Genomic DNA, 23,043 nt, shown 5'->3' with positions numbered 1-23,043 from the left:
TCGTGAAAAATACTGAATATACCATGGACTGCCAAAAGAATGAACAAATCTGTTTTGGAAGAAGTACAGCCAGAATGCTCTTTAGAAGCAGGGATGGTGAGACTTTGTCTCACGTACTTTGGACATGTTATCAGTTGGGACCAGTCCCTAGAGAAGGACATCATGCTTGGTAGAAGGTCATCGAAAAAGAGGAAGGCCCTCAGGGAGACAGACTTACACTGTGGCAGCAAGGTAGCACAGGACTGGGTGATGTTTTGTTCTTTTGTACACAGGGTTGCTATGAGTCACAACTGACTTGATGACACCTAACAACAACCACTTTGCAGAAGAATATTAAAATTGCTTTTCTTGTATGCTAGGAGACACAAGAAGAAAAATTAAGTGTAACATAATTAATTTAGGCTCTCTTGAAGCCATCCTGAAATGCTACATTGAATAGAAAGATGTTTTTTAAAAAAAATTAAGATAAATCAATTTTATCCAGAACTTCCCAGATTCCCTCGATCTTTTTTCTTAATACAAATTAGAGTATAAACATGAGTAGGTTCACATTTGTATGTGCTTACATCTTGTATGTGTGAATAATAATCTGTACTTACAGAGAACTCTGTTTCATAAAGATACTACAACCTGTTAAAACCAAACCTGTTGCCGTCAAGTCAATTCCAACTCATAGCAACCCAAGAGGATGGAGCAGAACTTCCCTATAGAGTTTCCTAGGCTGTAAATCTTCATAGAAGCAGACTACAACATCTTTCTCCCAAGGAAAGATACTATAGGCAATTATGAGTAAATATTCACACACACACATATATGTATATGAAATAGAATAATTCCTATTAGTGACAATTGATAATGTGTACACACACCCACACACAAAATGATATATAGGAGAGTATTTTAAACAATTGGTTGTGAAAAAGGCAAGTGCCTGGTAATTCTTTATTGGGCTTTGTCCCATATCATGGTCATGCTATTCTAATTATTATCAGTTGATGCTCATTGCTCATTGCCATGGAGTTGATTCCTATTCCTGGCAACCCTACATGTGTGAGAGTAGAACTGTGCTCCATAGGGGTTTCGATAGCAGATTTTTTGGAAGTAGATCACCAAGCCTTTCTTTCAAGGCACCTCTGGGTGGACTTGAATCTCCAAGCTTCTTTTGGATAGCAGTTGAGCATGTTAAACGTTTGTACCATCCAGGGACTCCTTAATATGAGAAATAACTTGTAACGCTTGAAAAAGACAATTGAAATAACACAGCATGGACTCAGAACTAAAGCATGTCTTAGAAGATTCTCCAGTCTGTCCAGTGTTTGGACGCAGCTCCCTCTTTCACATCCTCATTCCGCATTTCCTACTTCATCAGTGGAAGCATTTGCCTTCAGCAATTCTGGAACTCTCACAAAGTGGTGACCTTCTCTAAGTGATGATGAGGTCAGGATTTTGGTGATATATTTGAAGGACAGGCCACCAATTTAACAGTCTAGATAAACTGATTAACTCAGCTTCTGAGAATAACAAGCCTGATGAAAGGCCCAGAGAATAAAGTTTCATTTTGTTTTTTTTTTTTCTTAAGAAAATTGAATGTACCTTTAACTAAAAATTTGATAGTGTTTCCCTTCACCTTTCTCCTCACCTGCCAATAAACTCAGTGTTCAGGCTGACATGTTCTTTTGAAGACATGGTGAATGAGACAGGGATTGCCACCTGTTCTTCCCTCGCACTTCCTAGGGTTACAGTCAGTTCCTGCTATTTCACATCAGATCACACAGGCTTGAAGCCAGAACAGCACTGCCACTCTGCCATGCCAATTTCTCTCTCCTCTTGCTTGCTCACCCGCCGTCATTTACCTATCCTCATTGCAGTGAATTCCTCCAGGCCTGTAGCTCACTATAGTACTTGCCCTGGAAATAATGTCTTGTTTTACTAGTTCGTTGATGTTTTGAATGCTCTCCTGAAGGCTTTTGATACTACCTTTTCCATCATGAATATTCCTTTAGCAACAGATTTACACTAAACCCACAATATAAGAATGCCCAGAATCTTCTTGGTATGAGGAACTATGGAAACAACAGCTTTACAATCATGACTGTTGAGTTTGTTATTGTATGTGTACATGTGGATGTTAAACTATTCAAAGGTTCATTTGTGCTAGTAAAAAAAAAAAAAAAAAATTAGTGGTCACTAAGGGTTCCTCTGAGTATCAACATTTTTTAAATATAATTTTAACTGACTTCTCAGAGATGAAAATCAAAGCTTCCTGACTGCCTCCAAACTCACTGCAGAATTGCATTTGAAGTCAGACCTTGCAACTGACATCCTTTCCCTACAAAGCCAGTTCTGTTTGCCACTTGTGATTTACAGGCTGTGTCTGCTACAAGGAGCTGGTGGACACATTAGTACAGGTATACTTATGAAAGGATGCTGCTGTCTGGCATTAAATGACTTTCCAGAGACCCATCTCATTCAGACCTACAGGAACTGCTCTTCCTGAACACAGTCTGTCAGTGCAGAAGCTATTATTCCACCCATTCTGAAGGGAAGAATAAAAAACATTGTCCTGCCCTCTACTTCTACAACTATAATTCTGCCTTTGGGAGTGATGGAAAAAGAATGGAGGTAAACATGCTGGATTTTGTTAGTGTGCCTTCTTGTAAACTGCTTAGCTTCCTATTTGCAATATGCTCATTATTCAGAGATATTACCAGTTGTAGTAGAAGGTGGATTTTTTTTTTTTTTCTCTTTCAAATACAGATTTTAAGATGTTTACTGAAAGGACTTTCTCTTTCTTCTATAATATTGAAGGCCACCAACCCAAATCTATCTTTCCCTCCACATTTTATTGTAAGCTGTAGTTGTAGACACTAGTATAAATCATGGCTCCATACTATAAAAGATATGATTTAATAAACTTAATAATCTTATGTGTGAATTCAAGTGACCAAAGATGAGACAAAGTGAATAAAATCTTCTGTATAGTTTCGTGTTTGTGAGATTATTAATGTATTGCTCACCAACAAATTTCCTAAAATTTAGTCAATATTTTACAGAAAATAGCACTTGTAGAAATTCAACCAAGAGGAATATAAATAGCATAATATTAAATTACATAAATATACACACACCTATATATATATATATACACACACACACTAAATTTCAATAAAAATGTGAAATGGTGCCCACTAGTTTGAAAAGTTGATAAGATGCATGTCCAGAAATATAAATCATGTAAGAAAGTAAAAAGAAGGTTACAGGTAATTTAACAATGATTACAAACATGTGGACAAATGAATTTGTCCCTTTTCTCCATACAATGAAATGAGTCAAGTATTTGAATATGAAGGAAACTGCATTCAAAAGACTAAAAGGAAGTCCAGTGGTTATTCAAACCACTGACCACCAGTCTCTGAATTCCCTGTCAGAGAAGGTACTTAAGATTGGATTTTGGTTTTATTGTAATGCGTTTATGATCATTCACAGAACTTATAATTAAGAGCTAAACCTCAGGCTTTTAGCTATCGGGTTGTTGTTATTTTTTTAATTTAAGAGTTGTATAAAATGTTCCCTCTTACTTCCAAATAAATATTCTGCATAAAATGTCCACAACTGTGTTACTATATATATTCAGTAGGGACAGATTTACTTATGTAATCTTTTACATTAGAGAAAAATGTACAATATTTAAAGTGATACAAAGTAGGTAAAGTCACTATTCCGCAACCTTTTCCAAACATACCTCTTGTTCTTTATCTCATTGGATGAACTCAGCCATTTAACCAATAACTGTGAGGTATAATTTACAACACTGAATTCCAAGGGGAAAATTGTCTACACACCAACAATTGTTTGCAGAAATAATTTATTTTTTAAATTGATCCACATTAGGCCAAATTCACAAATGCTTCTGAGTTCAATTCAATATAGCAAGTGTTAGTGGTTTGAAGTATGGCAGGGAACACTCAAATGGGAACTTTGATTATAAAATAGAACAAGAACGTTGGCAAATTTTAGTGAGCTTGCTGTTTCCATGCCAACTTCTGCAGAATCTAGAATGCATTAAAATGATTTTCTCAGAATTTCTTTCCATTGCGTTATATCAATTCCCCTCTCACAGGCACTACACGTGGGACCAAAAGAGGAGTATATTCATTAAGGCTAAAGAGAAAGGCAAGGGTTAAGTAAATAAGAACACCAAATTAATATCCAGTCCTAAAAGTTTTAGCAGAGCCAAAGAATCTGTTTAATCATTCAAGTCAATAAAGGTTAAGATAATAAAATAAACTTCTAAATGCTTTCTTTTTCTAGAACTTAATCTGTCCTGCTGAAGATGTTTTTAAGATGCTATCAGTTTTGTGTGGTCCCAGCTGTTATGAAATTTTACTCGAACACACTATGAGGGGAAAAGAATTTTATGAAAAATAGTTAAGCAGAGCTCCTGGGTGGCTTATTGACACTGTGAAAGCCCAGGACTCATTTAACACCAGCTGTCAGTTGATGATGTTGAGACCAATACCCACCAAATCTCTTATTAGTTATCAGGGCTCTGTGTTACTGGGCAAGGTGATGGCAGCCAACTAAATAAAAGATGGATATGCAGTCAAAAGATAAATCCATGATGTTTGTTCATCTTATTGTCTAAATTTGATTAATAAATTGCCACTATTTCAGGATAAAAAAAATATATATAGTACCCTAATTTAAGAATATTATTAAATAAAATAGCTTTATTTTTAAGGCTATGTTTTTAAGTCACTATTATAGAGAAAAGGAATATGAGCTATCAGTATCAAAGCTCTGGGTACCACTGTGGTTCCCAGAGCTGTGGTTCATGATGAGGGCGGAGGCCCTTATGAACCAGGCACACTAAAAGTCCTCTTTAGAAATGAAGGATGAGAGTGGTGGTGCTCGTGGGTGCAAATGGCAATGAGAAATGCCTTAAAAGTCTCTAGACATTTGCAGCTGGCACCCAAGTTCTGCTACTGATCAAGAAACGTCATTCAATCTTTTGCAATGACAGACTCAGAATAGAAGTAGAAATAGCAAAATACCTTGTAGAACATGTAAGGACAGTATTATGAACAACAGAAAACAGACTTCATTCATCTGATTATCCTAAAAAAAAAAAAAAGGAAAGAAAAAAAACGCTAACAGCAGATATACCAGAATCTTGATATTATACTATTTTCACACGGGAGCTATTGAGCTGAGAAGTAAAGCTATAACAAGGTAATGGGGATCTGAGCGATTAACATCATGTCCCTTGGATAGGGGTAAAGATTACCCTGATTCCCTATGCTCCATATAGAGAGGTTCTAGGATATTACTATGTGGCATTCATTAATTTATTCATTTTATTTTGGGGGGGCTGATAATGCATGGGTTGTAAAGACCAAGTCTATCCTGATTGTAAAGAATATAGAGGTGCCTATATGTGGTCCCCAGCTTCTTGAATCTTATTTACAGAGGCATGGAATCTAAAAGTTGAAAACGGGCTGTTACATATTGAATTGTGTCCCCCAGAAAGATGTTGAAATCCTAGCCTGTGGTACTTGCAAAGACAATCTTGTTAACATGAGGTAACCCTGGAATAGGGTGGGCCTAAATATAATCTGGGCAGTGTCCTTATAAAAGAGAAGAGACCCAGAGAGACCGAGGAAAGACAGCCACGTAAAGATGCATCTGCAAGCCAAGGAATGCGGGGGCCTACCAGAGCTGGGAGAGACAAGGAAGAATCTTCCCTAGAGATTTCAGAGAGAGCATGGCCTGCTTGACATGTTGATTTGGACTTCTGGCCTGCAGAACTGTGAGACAATAAATTTCTGTTCCTATAAGCCAACCCATTTGTGGTATTTTGTGATGGCAGCCCTAGGAAACTAATACAGGAGCCTGTTAACCATGTGGGAGACCGTGGGTGGCACAAGCAGTTAAGCGCTTGATTACTGACCAAAAGGATGGCGGTTCCAACCCATCCAGAGGCACCTTGGAAGAAGGGACTGCCAATCTACTTCCAAAAGATCACAACCTTGACAACTCTGTGGAGTGTAGTTCTACTCTGCACACATGGGGTTTCCAGAAGTCAGAATTGATTTGACAGCAACAAGTTATTAGTCGTTAAATTAGTTATTAGCACCCTCTAGTTCTGGTCTCAGGTTAGAACAGGCTGTGGTTCATGTGGACTATTAGTCCCATGGACTAGTTTCTTTTTGAGCCTTTGTTTTTCTTCATTCTCTTTTTCCCCATACGAGCAGAGACCAATAGCTGTATTTTAAATGGCTGCTCACAAGCTTTTATGATCCCATATGTTATTCACCAAATTAGGATGTAGAACATTATCTTCGTGAACTATCTTACACTAAGTTGTCCCCCAGACTATGGTCCCGAGACTTTTAACCCAGTTAATCAATCTCATGAGTTGTTTGGATATGTCTAGGAAGCCTCTGTTAACTGTGCCCCCATGCGGTTTGTTACATGTGTGGATATATATGGAGCACACACAAACCTATATATACATACGCCTACAGATACACCTATACACGTACATGCATTTACTCACATATGCCTTCCTATACACACACACGTATCTATATCTACCTACATAACCACACACTTAATTTTTGGTTGTTGTTACTATTGTTGCAAAATTGTGTATAACATTTACTGAAATTGTCCCTTTTTCTAATGCACTTGTTGTTGTTAGGTGCCGTCCAGTAAGCGCCAACTCATGGCGACCCTATATACCACAAAACGGAACACTCCTGGCTCGGTGCCATGCTCACAATCCTTCTGCTTGAGCCCACTGTTGCAGCCACTGTGTCGATCCATCTCATTGAGGGTCTTCTTCTTTTACACTGACCCTGTACTTTACCAAGCATGATGTCCTTCTCCAGGGACTGATCCCTCCTGACAACATGTCCAAAGTATGTAAGATATGGTCTTACCAACCCCGCTTCTAGGGAGCATTGTGGTTGTACTTCTTCAAGACAGATTTGTTCCTTCTTTTGGCAGTCCATGGTATAGTCAGTATTTGTCACCAACACCACATTTGAAAGGCATCAATTCTTCTTAGGTCTTCCTGATTCATCGTCCAGCTTTTGCATGCATATGATGCAATTGAAAGTACCATGGCTTGGGTCAGGTGCACCTTAGTCTTCAAGGTGACATCTTTTCTTTTCAACCCAACAAATGAAATCCTTAACAACTTCAAATCTTTTCTCCATTTATCATGATGTTGCTTATTAGTCCAGTTGTGAGGGTTTTGGTTTTATGTTGAGGTGCAATCCATACTGAAGGCTGTGGTCTTTGATCTTCATCAGTAAGTGCTTCAAGGCCTCTTCACTTTCAGCAAGGAAGGTTGTGTCGTCTGCATAACACAGGCTGTAAATGAATCTTCCTCTAATCCTGATGCCCCATTCTTCATACAGCCCAGCTTCCTGGATTATTTGCCGAGCAAACAAATTAAATAGGTATGGTGAAAGGATATAACCCTTACACACCTTTCCTGACTTTAAACCAATCAGTATCCCCTTGTTCTGTCTGAACAACTGCCTCTTCATCTGTGTATAGGTTCCTCATGGACACAATTAAGTGTTCTGCAATTCCCATTCTCCACGATGTCATCCATAATTTGTGATGATCCACACAGTTGAATGCCTTTGCATAGTTAATGAAACACAGGTAAACATCTTTCTGGTATTTTCTGCTTTCAGCCAGTATCCATCTGACATCAGCAATGATATTCCTGGTTCCACATCTTCTTCTGAATCCAGCCTGAATTTCTGGCAGTTCCCTGTTGATATACTGCTGCTGCCGATTTTGAATGGTCTTCAGAAAAATATTGCTTGTGCGTGATATTAATGCTATTGTTCAATAATTTCCGCATTCGGTTGGATCACCTTTCTTGGGAATAGGCATAAATATGGATCTCTTCCAGTCAGCTGGCCATGTATCTATCTGTCTTCCAAATTTCTTGGCATAGACGAGTAAGCACCTCCAGCACTGCATCTGTTTGTTGAAACATCTCAGTTGATATTCCATCAATTCCTGGAGTCTTGTTTTTCGCAATGCCTTCAGTGCAGCTTGGACTTCTTCCTCCAGTACCATCAGTTCCTGATCATATGCTACCTCATGTACTTCTTAGTGTCTTTATTTACCTTGGTCAAGTTGTGCTGACTTGGAATTGCCTTTACCATCACCAAAAGTAACAAGTGTCTACTATCTAGAAAGTGATTCCCCCTCTTCTACCTCCCATCCCAGGTAACCATCAAAGAACTTGCTTTCTGTGTGTATATCTATTCTTGATTTTTTTATAAGAGTGGGACCATACAATATTCATCTTTTTGTGATTGACTTATTTTACTCAGCATAACGTCCTCCGGATTCACCCATGTTATGTTTCGTGGACTCCTCCTTATTCTTTATAGTTGCATGGTTTTCCATTGTATGTATGTACCACAATTTGCTTATCAATTCCTCTGTTGATGGAGACTTATGTTTTTTCCATCTTTTTGCTATTGTGAATAACGATGCAATAAACATATGTCTATTCGTGTCACTGCTCTTACATCTCTAGCATATATACCTAGGAGTGGGACTGCTGGATCATAAGGTATTTCTATTTCTAGTTTTTGGAGGAAGCGTCACACTGTTTTCCATAGTGGTTGTACTTTGAGTTCTTACATGGGTGATTCTTATAATAACCACAGAATCATATAGTGGTAGAGATAGAATTTGATCCCCGTTCAGACTGACTCCAGCCCATGTGGACAATCATTTCACTCTATTATATCCTTTTTTCTTACTTTTCCTCCCTGATAAGCTATTTTGCTGAAGTAGTGAGGTTTAGAGATGATGTGTGCTGCTTACTTAGAAAGGTGTTCAGCAAGTTGTAAGACTCTAAACAATTAGTACTTATTATGTGGTCAGAGAAAACAAAGGAAATCTTCAATTAGATGGTTTGGCATGATAGCCACAACTATGGACTAAAACATACCAACAATAATGAAGATGATATAGGATTGGACAATGTTTGTTCTTTATACATAAGGTCACCATGAGTTGGAGCTGACTCGACAGCAACTAACAACAACCTTATTATTACGTGAGGTGTTATGTCCTAACCCAAGTTTCATTCAGTCTAGGAATCACCCTACAACAGGTTATCCAATCTCTGCTTGAATACATGGTAAAGTTATAGCCTCAAAACTTTGTAAAACAAAGCTTACTGCTGTTGTTGCTGGGTGTAGTCAAGCTGATTTCGACTCATACTGACCCTATGTGACAGAGTAGAACTGTCCGTGGGGTTTTCTAGGCTGTAATCTTTACAGGAGCAGATTGCCAGGTCCTTCTCCCATGGAGCCTCTAGGTGGGTTCCAACTGACAGCCTTTTGGTTAGCAGCCAAACCATTGTGCCACCAGGGCTCCAATAAATACAAAACTACAAGATGAAATGGAGAAATCAAACACTGGCATGCTTACTGACAGCAGAGGTATAAAGCACAATCCTGATCATACAGACCAGAGGCCTAACTGCTATAGTGTAATGGTTGACTGCAAAAAAGAATTGAAGATTAATGCCAAATTTGTAATGACATCTTCTTAAGAATCAAGGAAGGAAATCAAATTCTAATGTCAGGACATATTCATCTGTGGAAATCTAAAACTCAATGCCTCCTAGAATAAAATCAAATGATATTTATGGATGTTATATTATGCCTAAAACTATGGGCTCAGAAGTGGCTCAATGTATACTGACAGAAGGTGAATGCCAAAACAGCCCACTTTCTTCTGCATTAAATCATATGCCATCAACAGTATTCAAAGATAGTCAACTTCCCTACCATTTACTCTTTAACCTCTTGCACTCTAACTTCTGCTCCAACTACTTTAACAAAATCCACTCTTAATATCCCATGACTGCCAAACACCATATCTAAAAGCTTTTTATAGACCTCATCCCTGTGCTTTCTTTTTAGTAAAAGCATTCTGTTAGCTACCTTCAATCACTTTAAGGTGGCTCCTCTTTTGGCTTTCAAACATTTTAGTGTCCTGGTTCTACCTTTACATGCTTTCTTTCTCACCTATTTCCCTAAAGGTGGATATTTCTAAAGGATCTATCCTAGGCTGGGTCTCTCCTCACTCTTACCACCATCATCTTATCTTCTCCTGTAGCTTCAGCTCTTACTTTGTGACAGTTCAGCTATGCAAGGGTTACCTCCAGTTTTGACACTGCCTCAGGATTCTAGTCACGTGATTCTGTTTTCTAAACTATTACAATGCAATGTGTCTCACCAAGATCATAAATTCAACATAACTAAAATTAAACTTATCGTTTATCCTCCCGACTTTCCTCTGACCAATTTTTATAAAGCACCAAGCCAGAAACTTCAGCCCAATCTTTATCTTCCTTCTCAACTTCAGCCCCCACATCCAATTAGCTCCAAGTACTGTTGAATTTTCACTTCAGTGTCTTTCCATTTTATTCCCTGACAGCATTTTTTTTTAACTTAACCTGGCTGTTTTGGCTGAGTTCTCTTGAGAAGCAAAACCAGTAAAGTATATAGATACATAGACAGAGATTGATTATCAAGACAATGGCTCACACGGTTGTAGAGGCTGGAACACTCCAAGTCCTTGGGTCAGGCTGGAGGCTTCTCCTGATTCACAGTAGCCACAGGGGCTGGTGAAACCAAGATTAGCAGGTCAGACAGCATGGCTCTTGTTCACAGGCTTCGAAGACCAATCAATCCCAAGACTGGCAGGCAAAACTGCAGGTAAGCTGCTAGCTTAAGTCCCAAGAACTGGAGGTCAGATGAATAGGAGCCAGCTGCAGGATCCAGAGTGAGCAAACACTCGATAACCTTGCCAGAAAGTCCATCTACATTGGATGCAGGCCACACCCCCAAGGAAACTCCCTTTCAGCTGATTGGTTACTCACAGCAGATCTCATCACGGAGGTGATTACATCATCATACGACAGCCAAACTACATCATAACTGCCAAACCACTGAGAATCCTGGCCCAGCCAAGTTGACAGACAACTTTAAAGATCACACTAGCCATAACTCCATCTATAGCTATGGGGTCTAGATGTAAATACAATATAGATCAAATCCATCTCCCACTCTCTGCTTCAAGACTTCTCTATCTCAATCTCTTTCTGACTAGTGTCATCCCTGCTTTTCCCTCTTTGTCTGCCCAGGTTTTTGTTTGGCGCTTGTGGCAAATTCTTTTGATGAGTTAACCTAACACTCCTTCGTAATGCCATTCTCCTTGGTTCCCTTCTAGCTTTGGGATGTCTATGTGACATAGTCTGGCCAACAAGAAGTGAGCAGAAGTCTGCTGTGATTTCCTGGGCAAGACTTTGTTCTCTTGATGCAGATTCTTCTCCCTTTATCCTTCCTGCTGATACAGATATAATGGCTGGACTTGCATCAGCCTTTTTGCAGTCATGGAGGTAGAGATTTGCAGAGACTTACAAGCTAATATAATCAAATTATGTCATCAATACCAGCAACTCCTTTCTCCAAACTTCTCCTCATGTGAGAAAAATAAACTCATGCCCTAGTCCCCATAGGAAAGGTAGAGAATCCTTCAATATTTTAATGACCCCTTTGAAATCTCTTCTTTGGCTCACTTACTTTAGTCCCACTCCATTGCTGAACTTCTCAGTCTAACACCCAGCTTTCTGCTCAGAGTGTCCCTGATGTTCCAGGCTGAGTCAGCTCACCTACTCTGCTGACCTCTCCACTGAGGAATGGACATTATCCTTAGAGTGCAGAACTTTATGCCCTTTTCCTGGATGACTGACATAGTTTCTAAGTGGACTTGAACTCCCTGCTTTTAGTGTCTCACAATTACAATCCATAATAAACACTACCACCAAGTAGATGTTCACAAAGATCATTTTGTAGTGATACCAACCAGTCAGGTGGTAGTATATGTCAAATGACGTACTCAAAAATATCTAATGGTTCCCTATTGGTTACCACACTAGACATTCAAATGTTCCATCATATAACTTCAATTAAAAATTTTCAGCACCATTTGAAACAATTTTTCTATATTTAACCTATTTTTGTGGCAAATGGAATATTATGGTTCCTAAAATGAATTCGGCCATTTCCTATGTGTATCATCTCAGGTTATTTCCTCATCTTGAAATGTCTCCCTCTTCACCTTATCTACCAAAGTTTACCCATTTATCAAGTCCTAGTTCAAGCATCTCCTCTTCTGCAAAAATTCTATAAAACGAAAGAACATTCACTTTTCTAACATCTCTTGATATAGCTTTTTAGGAAATATATAACCACATATTGTTCTTATTCATGCACCCATAAAATTATCAGCTCCTTGAGAGCAATAAGGAGCCCTGGTGGCACAGTGGCTAAGCACTCAGCTGCTAACCAAAAGGTCAGTGGTTTGAACCCACCAGCCACTCTGTGGTAGAAAGATGTGGCAGTTTGCTCCGTAAATATTACAGCCTCTGTCCTATAGGGTCACTATGAGTCAGAATCGACTCAACATCAGTGGGCTTGGTTTGTTTGTCTGTCTGTTTGTTTGTTTGTTTGTTTTGAGACCAGTAATAATGTAATAATACTTTATTCATACATTCAACAAATATTTATTGAGTCCTTAGTGTTCAAGGTGATGGTGGTGTGAACAAGACAGACAGGTCCTTGTTTTCATAGAGCATATGTTCTAAGAGGGGAATGTTTTACCAATAATAAGCAAGTAAATATACAACAAAGGAGGATAATTTCAGATGTAGATTGGATGGTAAGGGAAGTACTCCCCAAGTAGGTGACATTTGAGAAGGAATCTCAGCAACAAGAATCTAATCACAAGAAGACCAGAAGAGGGCAAATGAAAAGTAAGTCCTGAGGTGAGAATAAGCACAATGTTTTTGATGAATACATGGAGGCCAGTATGGCCAGGGTATAATGGGTGGAGGGGAAGACCAGTGGGAGTGGAGGTTATAGAGGTGGGCAAGGGTCAGAGCAGGAGGGTTCATGCAGGCCAAGGAAAGTGGTTTGGATTTCATTCTAAGGTTTTAAACAGGAGAGTAACATGATCTAATTTACAATGTAAAATGATCTCTCTGGCCATGGTATAGAGAATGGATTATCCAGGGTCAAGAGTGGAAGCAGAAAGATTGATTGGAACACTATTGCAGAAATCAAGAACATGAAATGATCGTAGCTTGAATTCAGGGGAAGGAGAAGGGACAGAGAAAAGTGGTTAGATGTGTAATCACTATGGTATTAAGCACAATATCTTGCACATGGTAGATACTCAATATATACTGTTAAAATTTCACATTCTTAATTCCTACATTATCTTCAAGTTTTTCCTACTTTATATATTATGGCTTAACATAGTCCTGTTTGACACTTGAGGAGCCAAAGAGAAGAAAGAAGGATAAATTCAAGCAAACAGCAGAGGTCCCATAAAGGAAAGTCATCTAACAAAGAACCCAGGTGATAAAGTTTTAAGGGTCATAGTGTTAAGTTAATTAAGGGAGGAAGCAAATAACTAGAAACAAATGGTAAAACACGCAATTCAAAATCAGTGATGACAGCATAGAAATGGAAAGAATATTCAAATACAAACACCTATCTACATTTTAAAGTATAGAATCTCCAGTCAGCATCAGCTGGAATGGTGTGCCTGAACAGAGGATATGGATAAAATTGATTTTCATTAAATTGAAGACTTTTCCAGTTCTAGGATACTTTCTGGAAATATAAAACCTTCACTATTACCCTTACTATTACAAAAATCTTACTATCTTGAGATGATAAATTTTCTAATGAGTGCCTAATACTATCTTACTTTAAAGCATGTTTATAAAATTCTAAGAGTACTGAATGTGACCTGCTTTGTTTCTGAATTAGGAACCCTAGAAAAGACAGCCAATTCAGTGGGATCTCATCCTCTTTCATAAATATTTCCCAGGACACTTAGATTCTTACCCAAGAAGATTCATCCTGCATTATGACTTCAATCCAAATTCCTTCAACACAAAGCCAGATCCAGGAGAAAATGAGATCAATTTTTGCCACTTTCCACCTGAAATGCTACGTGGCCCCTGGATCGTGTGAAACTTGGCCTCAGTCGGTGTGAAAACTGGCTGAAATCTGTATGAAAGGCAGTCTGGGTTTGTCAAAGTAGTTGATGAACCTTGGCCAAACTTTTAAGGAACCTGGTCCAAGTCTTAGTCTGTAATGCAACATGAAACCAGGTGAATTTCACATGGTTTCATGTTTCATCCTGAAAAAATTGGCCTAGCTCTATAATCAATCATCACTCTTTGGAATGATGAAAGCCAACACACCTTTTTGAAAATGAAGACTACATGCGTACTGATGACAGCTAAGCTGTGAACCACCCCTTAGCTTCCTTTGCCAAGAGAAGATTTCTCAGAATGGAAACTGTTTCCCTCTTACCTGGAAAGGACAAGTTGAGTGATTTGGATATTTTGTGTAGAAGGAAACGATACTCAATACATGGAGACATGCCATGTGAAATAAACACCACATACACAGCAAGTGGCTATATTCTAATCATTGAAAGTTCTGAGAGTTTCATTCCATTCACACCCATGACAGGAGATTTCACGTTTAATCCCTTTGGCCATTAAGATGAGCTCTTAGCTAGAAGCTAGTCACCAGCTAGAATAACTGCCGTGCGAAATGAAATGCTCTGAGGCATAATCATTATTTCTATGTTAAAAAATAGCTGAAGAACCGAAGGGCAAGTAAATGGCAGCGTAAGTTGTATCAAGTTTAGGAAACACGAAGAGGTAATAGGACTACATAACTTTCAGGTTTGCATCAGTTGCATCCTTTGCAATAAAATCTCTACTGCAGTATAAATGAACTCAATAATTAACTATACACAGTGCATTTTACAAAAGATCTACATAATTTGTTTTCAACCCCAAAGTTTTAAATGTGCTTTTCCACTGTAAAAAAAAAAAAAAAAAGGTTCTCTTCAACCAAATGCTTGCTTTTGTGCATAGTGACATGAGAAAATTGAGAGGTATGTCTGAACCGAGCCACTACATCATTGGAACAGTATGTCTGAACATTTGGGTAATAAGGCACAGATGTGAAACAGAGGACTTGGCACTACCAAGGTAACAACAAAGCTTTCACCATTGTGTTATAATGGTTAAAAGGGCCACATTTGAGAAGAATAAAAGAACACCCCTCCTCCCTGGAAAGCTAAAGTGTATTATACCTTTTATCTGCTAAAGATCTACAAAAAATAAGAAATTCAGGTAAGTATTATTCAAACTTACGATGAAGAAATGTAAAATACATGAATAATTTCATCATCTATAGTAAAACATATTTATGCAATAGCACATGAAGTTTAACTGCAGAATAAGATCAAATTCCATAGAAATCCACGTAGCCTCCATATTGCAAAACAATGCATACATCTCTGAAGGACCCAATAGCCATCGGAAAGGTGGCTGTTGTTGACTTTTAGAAGTGATTCTGGCTCTGACTCCTTAATCAATACGGCTAATTATTGTAGTATGTTCCATTTATAGGCATCAAGATAAGTAATGCAACAGGATATACACATTTTGTACTTACAAGTGGTGTGGTATTTTTGCCAGCTACTACTAAACCATGCAACACAAAGGCAGTTATGAAGCTGGGTACCTTCAATCAATGAGTTTGGAGCTGGAAACAATTTTCTACCCAGGCTAGGAAGAATACAACTTACCCGAGGTCCCTGGTCACCTTGTTCTCCCTGTAGAGAAGGAAGATGAGACGACAGCTTTAGCACAAAGTTTATAAGTAATGCTCATTTTTAAAAGACCACATTATAATATGGTGTAGGTCATGTCAATATGAATTTCCACTAATGCAATTTGTTTCTGTCATAATTCTTACCTTATCGCCTTTTGGACCAGGAGGGCCCTAAAAAAAGAAACAGAAAGATGAAAAAAAAAAGTTTTTAATTAAGAATTACTGTACTTTGAATAGATCACCTAGTATCACAAGATATATGTAAACAGCACAGCGATAGCTCTGTCAATGACATTTCTCAAAAAATTTTGGGTTCTAAACTGTAGTTGTAAATATGGTGTATTTATGGCAATGGTAATTATGGTAAATAAGTATATATATATTTGTTGTTATTGTTGTTAAGGTTCCATCGAGTATGTTCTGACTCATAGCGACCCTATAGGACAGGCCAGAACTGTCCCATAGAGTTTCCAAGCAGTGGCTGGTGGATTTGAGCTCCGACCTTTGGTTAGCACCTAATTCTTAACCACTATGCCACCAGGGGAAACCCTGGTGGCATACTGGTTATGTGCTACAGCTGCGAACCAAAGGGTTGGCAGTTCAAATCTGCCAGGTGCTCCTTGGACACTCTATGGGGCAGTTCTACTCTGTCCTATGGGGTTGCTATGAGTCGGAATTGACTCGATGGAACTGGGTTTTTTTGTTTTTGTTTATGCCACCAGGGCTCCTAAATATATATATATAAATAAAACATACACACATACATATATACACACACATACAGGGAGAGAAGTACATGTTACAAGTATTTAATATGCTAAATAAATTTTCACAAACTGAACACATCTATTCAAGTAGCACTCAGCTAAAGAAACAACAACAGTGTCAGCAACCCAGAAGCCCCTGTTTTACCATTTTGTTACCACCCATAACCCTGATCCTGACCTTTGACAGCACAGGTTTGCCTGTTTTTGTATTTTATAAATGTAAGCATACAGTATATGCCTGGCTTATTTTGCTCAAAATGTGTAAGTTTTACCCATAATTTTGTGTGTGGTTGTAGACTCTTCATTCTTACTGCATTATAATATTTCATTGTGTAAATATACCATAGTTTATTTGTTCATCCTACTGTTAGGAGCCATTTGTTTCCAGTTTCTAGGTTTTAGCTATTACAAATATTGCTACTATGAACATTCTAGTACATCTCATTTGGTTAAAAAAAAAAGTGTATGCATTTCTGTTGGGTATATCCCTAGGAGTGGAATTGTTAGGTTACAGAGTAAGATACATATTTAGTTTTAGTTGTTGGTAGGTGCCATTGATTCGGTTCTGACTCATAGCAACCCCAAGCACAGCGGAACAAAACACGGCCTGGTCTTGCACCATCCTTATAATCGTTGCTATGTTCGAGCCCATTGTTGCAGCCACTGTGTGTCAATCCATCTTGTTGAGGGTCTGCCTCTCTTCCACTGACTCTCTACTTTACCAAGCATGATGTCCTTCTCTAGGGACTGATCTTTCCTCATAACATGCCCAAAGTTAGTTTTGATACTGCCAATTAGTTTTCCAACATGGTTCTAACAATTTACACTCCCATCTGTAGTATATGGGAATCTCAGTTCTCCCATATCATTACCAACTTTTGGTTTTTCATCTTAGACATTCAGGGGGTGTCCAGCAGTTTCACATTATAGTTTTAAACTGTATTTTCCTGGTGATTAATTAAGTTGAACAGTTTTAAAAACATTTATTAGTCATTTTGATAATCTTTTTCATGAAGTGTCCATTGACATCTTTTGCCCTTTTTCTATTGAGTTGTCCTATTGATTTGTATGAGTTCTTTATATATTTTATGTTATGTATTATACATACACGTATAAATTTTCACACACACATATGCATGTACATTGAGAAAGAGAGAGAGAGATTGGCTAACTGATATTCTTTATATGTTCTGGATATAAGTCTTATATATAATTATTATAAATATTTTCTCCCACTCTGTGGATTGTCTTTTTATGCTCTTAATGGTGTTTTTGAGGAACAGAAGTTCTTAATTTTAATATAACTCGATTTATTGTTTTTTCTCCTTAGAGTTACAACTTTTTTACATTCTGCTTAAAAAATCTATGCCTAATCCAAGGTCATGAAGAGGTTGTTTTATGTTTATTCCAAAAGCAATAGGCTGTTTGTTGTTTTTTTTTAATGATTTTTAAAAAATTCTATTTATTTTGTTGTTAAGAATATACACAGCAAAACATACACCAATTCAACAGTTCCTACATGTACTATGTAGTGACACTGCTTACATTCTTCAAGTTGTCCAACCATTCTCACTCTCTTTTTCTGAGTTGTTCCTTCCCCATTAACATAAATTCACTGCCCCCTAAGGTTCCTATCTAATTTTTTGAGTTGCTATTGTCAATTTGATCCCATATAGATAGTTCTTAAGAGAGCATAGTACTCAAGGCAGACATTTTTTTTAAGGCTTTATTGTATTATCTTTCATATTATATCTGAATTCATCTAGAATTGATTGTATATATGTTATGAGGTCAAAGTCAAGATACCTCTTCTTCCATATGAATATCAAATTAGTTCAACACCATTTATTGAAAGCACATTTTTTCTCCACTGTAGTACAGTGGTAACTTTGTCACCCATCAGGTAACCAAACACATTCGTGGGTCTTTCAGAAATCTCTATTTGGTTCCACTGGGCAGTTGGTCTATCCTTGAGCCACACTGCAAGTTTTTTTTTTTTTTTGATCTGTGAACAAAAGTGCTAGTGTGAAAAGCTAACTCTAGAGGCATCAAAAATGTTGTCTTTTCTAGCTCTTAAAAATGAAGTATGTTTCTTTCGGTGGTCAGCCCGCTTGAGGAATTGGGGCATTTCATCAATCTCTTGCCTCCATCCTTAGCAGGGTGGGGAGACAGGAAGAAGTCTAGACAGGAAGTAATATTAGGGCTCTACTAAAGTACCCTCTTTTTAGGTCACTGAAGGTGGGAATGGAGGAAAGCTCTGCCTACCAAAATATCTCCCTCAGCTAAGTATCATCCACAGAGGAACAGTACCAGATTCTTTCTCTCAGTTGTGGCACTTCTGGTAACAGCTGTGAGGTTATCATAAAATTAATAATAACAAACACATATCTCATATTTTGTATATTTTACCTTCAGCAAAGAACTCTTACCTGTTATTGCAGTTAATCTGCTCCACAACCCAGTTAGGAATGTATTATGATTTCCCTTTTATATTGTTGTTGTTAGCTGCTGTCAAGTCAGCCTCCAACTCATGGAACCCCAAGCACAGCAGAACAAAATGCTGCCTGGTCCTGCATCATCTCCATGAACAGTTGTGAATTGGACTGTTGTGATCTATAAGGTTTTCACTGGCTGATTTGGAGAAGTACAACACCAGGTCTTTCTTCCTAGTCTCTCTCAGTCTGGAACCCTGGCTGCAATCTGTTCAGCATCACAGCAACACTCAAGCCTCCGCTTACAGATGGGTAGTGGCTGTGTGTGAGGTGCGCTTGCCAGAATCGAAACTGAGTCTCCTGCATAAGGTGAGAATTCTACCACTGAACCACCAAAAGGTCCCTCTCCCTTCTATAGATGCCAAACAAACAAACAAACTCAAGGGTAGGCTTCTTGTAAGTGACTGAGCCAGAACACCAACTGAGTTCACATGTCTTTAAATGCAGTGGTTCGGGACACGAAGTATTGTATGTAGGTCGAGAACTAGATAGTCAGAAAAAATGATGCCCAATATCCAGTGCCTGCCTTCAACAGATGCCTCCCAAATGCATTTCCCACAGTGTCATGGAAACCGGCCCCAATATCTCAAGTTCCAAATGAAACGAAGGGGAATTGAAAGGTACAGGGAGAGGCCTAAAGGCCTGAGGTAATGGAATCAACTTGACAAAACCCTTTTCTTTCTTACTCAAAAAATTCTTTTCAATATTTTTTAAATAAAAAGGAAGCTAAGAAAATGATTTTTCTTAATGTTTTCATTGAAATTTTTCTTCACGTTTTTATTAATGTTTTCAGTAAATCAAGCAGTGTGTAAGGAGTATAGTGTGTGATTATTTCTGTAAAATTAGGTGTAAGGAATTTATTTGGTCATTTTTAACACACCCCAAAGGCTCACTAATTCTATACAAGCAGGATTTTACTTGGGGTGGGGGAAAGGAAACCCAAAGAAAAGAAAAATGAGAGGATACCTACCATCAATTTTAAGAAATACAATGCAGGCTCTAGACTTAATTTAAGTAGCATGTTATTTAACCTCTACATTGATTTTTACATACATTTGTTAAATGCTACAAAGAATTATTCGGCAATGTTCTAGACCCTGGTATAAAGTATGTAGGGAAAGCTGATTTAGAAAGACATCACCCTGTCCTGGAAAAGCTAAGCACTCTAGCGTCAAAGTCAAACACTTTGCAGATACTAGTATTAAGGAAAATGTCCCATAGAAAATCTAATTACTTTAAGTTCAGCTGTTACTGAGTGACACTCTTCCCCAGTTGCTCAAAATCAGTTGCTATGGAGTTGATTCCGACTCATGGTGATCCTAGAGGACAGAGTAGGACTGCCCCATAGGGTTTCCAAGGAGTGGCTGGTAGATTAGAACTGTCGACCTTTTGGATAGCAGCCGAGCTCTTAACCATTGACCACCAGGGCTCCCCCCAGTGGCTAGTCCCCCCCCCCCCCCAAAAGGCTTCTACTCCTTAAAATTTTGTTTGCTTTTGCTGGCGAGATTTCAGAGGCCAGATCTGCAGTCATAACAGTCCTCTAAAGCATCTCGTTAGGTCACATGGCACCTTCGCAGTCAAAGCTTTTCTGAAATTATTTTGCAGTGTTTTCAGTAGGAACAGTCTCTTATTTCTCCAAATTGAGTTACTAATGCCAAAGCCACCCATGTCAACTACAGCTCTTCGGCCAGCTCACCAAAAGCAAGGTGAACACTGAAAATTTGCGTTCCCGATTAAGCAATAAATAGCGCTGCTTCAAAAGGGGTTGTTTCTGGGCAGACAGAATGGCGTCCTGGCACCTGCCAGCCCAAGACAGCACCGGAGCAGAGGTCACAGCTGCGGGGGCTCCTTCGGACACAGAGACCCCACTTGTGCACTCGGGATTAGTGGCAGGTGTTTTCTTCTGCTCTGACTGAAATCCCACTCTTTCTTCTAAGTTGACCCCTCTTCACTGCAAACATGGGTTAAATGTGAAGAAAAAGAGTGAGCTCCCTTAGTAAACACAGATAGCATTTCAAAATTTGGGCGCCATGGTTCTTTTCTAAGTCAGAACAATATGATTTTTTAAAAAAGGTTTCTTTGATTTTTTTAGTACCTTTAAAAATTAAAACCAGGCAATTATTTAAGTTAGTTACTTCATTTTTAGAGGAAAAGCAATAACAACAACAAAATACTAACAAATACCCAACAATACAAATGACTGAAATATTTGAAATACAGAGCATGTTAAGCCCAAAGGCATTTTGTAGCTTCTAAAAAGAGCTAACAATCCAGTATTTAGCAGATACATTTGTTGTTTAGACAACAATCTCAATGGCTGGTTGATAACTGTTTGAAGATAAAACTTTGTTGCTAAAACAAGGTTGACATCCGTGGGAGGGAAAGGTGATAAAAACTGCAGTCATAAATAACTGAATAGGATTCACAGCTTTATAGTTTGGGTATTCTTGTCCTGGTCTGCTCCAGGATGTTGAAGGCAGATCTTTTATAAGGCTTATTTTATTTTTTTTTAATTGTACTTTAGATAAAGGTTTACAGAACAAACTAGCTTTCTCATTAAACAGTACACATATTGCTTTATGACATTGGTTAACAACCCCACAACATGTCAATACCCTCCCTTCTCGGCCTTGGTTCCCTATTACCAGCTTTCCTGTCCCCTCCTGCCTTCTAGTCCTTGCCCTGGGCTGCTATACCCCTTTAGTCTCATTTTGTTTTATGGGCCTCTCTAATCTTTGGCTGAAGGGTGAACCTCAGGAGTGACTTCATTCCTGAGTTAAATGGATGTCGGGGGGTCATACTCTTCGGGTTTCTCCAGTCTCACACCAGTAATTGTAAGGCTTATTTTTAATAAATAAATAATAATATATGAAATTATCTAATTGATTTTATATAATTAAGTCATAAACCAAACCCGTTGCCGTCGAGTTAATTCTGACTTGTAGCAACTCTAAAGGACTGAGTAGAACTGCCCAATAGGGTTTCCAAGGCTGTAAATTTCTGTGGAAGCCGACTGCCACATCTTTCTCCCACGGAGTAGCGGGTGTGTTCCAACTGCCAATCTTTCAGGTAGCAGGACCCTCTAAAATGCATAAATGTGCTAACAACGTTTTTATTATTAGTGTTGCTATTCGGTAGTTGGAACATTTTATTTTTAGAGCATTATTTGTGTTATTAATTTACTAGCAAATTCTATATTTAAATTTCAGTGGCAAGCTTCAAACTCCCAAACCTGTTAAACCTGTTGCCATCAAATCAATTCTGACACATGGTGACTCTATAGGACACAGTATAACTGCCCATACGATTTCTAAGGAGTAGCTGGTGGATTCTAACTGCCAACCTTTTGGTTCGCAGCCATAACTCTTAACCACTGCGCCACCAGGGCTCCAGCATCAAACTATTCAAATGATTTCAAACTCAAAATTTACAGTAACAACTTTTATTTGTATCAAGACTATAATGTCAGTCTTTGCCTATACCAATTTCAGCCTTCCCAACCTATTTCTTCCCAAGTAACTGAAGTGTTTAGCTCTTTTCCCATGGTCTATTGTCTATTTCAACTGAATGATAAGAGCAAACTAAAGGCAAAGAGAGACACAATGAAAAGGATTCAGGAAAATATTGGATTTAAATGTCGTCTTGGTTATCTAGTGCTGCTATAACAGAAATACCATAAGTGGATGCCTTTAACAAAGAGAAATTTATTCTCTCACAGTTTAGGAGGCTATTAGTTCAAATTCAGGGTGCCAGCTCCCAGGGAAGGCTTTCTCTCTCTGTAGGTTCTGGGAAAAGGTCCTTGTCATCAGTCTTCTCCTGGTCTAGGAGCTTCTCAGCGCAGGGACCCTGGGTCCAAAGGATTTGTTCTGGTCTTGGCACTACTTTCTTGGTGGTATGAGGTCCTTCTGTCTCTCTGCTTGCTTCTTTGTTTTATATTTCAAAAGAGATTGACTCAAGATACAACCTAATCCTGTGATTGAGTCTTACCTCATTAACACAACTGCCTCTAATCCT

The 23,043-nt window shown here is 38.4% G+C and overlaps 1 protein-coding gene across 1 annotated transcript in view; it reads right to left on the bottom strand.

Annotated features, from left to right (window-relative positions):
- The window catches only part of COL25A1 (collagen type XXV alpha 1 chain), a 535,067-nt gene that overhangs the window by 159,660 nt on the left and 352,364 nt on the right, over positions 1-23,043 (bottom strand). Inside the window, exons 6-7 of the mRNA XM_049885528.1 lie at positions 15,915-15,941; positions 15,745-15,771 (exon numbers count right to left, since the gene is read on the bottom strand). Coding sequence (XP_049741485.1) covers positions 15,745-15,771; positions 15,915-15,941 — 54 coding nt within the window. The remainder of the gene's footprint in view (positions 1-15,744; positions 15,772-15,914; positions 15,942-23,043) is intronic.

The sequence above is a fragment of the Elephas maximus genome, chromosome 5 (genome assembly GCF_024166365.1).
Source record: "Elephas maximus indicus isolate mEleMax1 chromosome 5, mEleMax1 primary haplotype, whole genome shotgun sequence".
Classification (NCBI taxonomy): domain Eukaryota; kingdom Metazoa; phylum Chordata; class Mammalia; order Proboscidea; family Elephantidae; genus Elephas; species Elephas maximus.
This window is presented reverse-complemented; position numbering and strand designations above follow the sequence as displayed.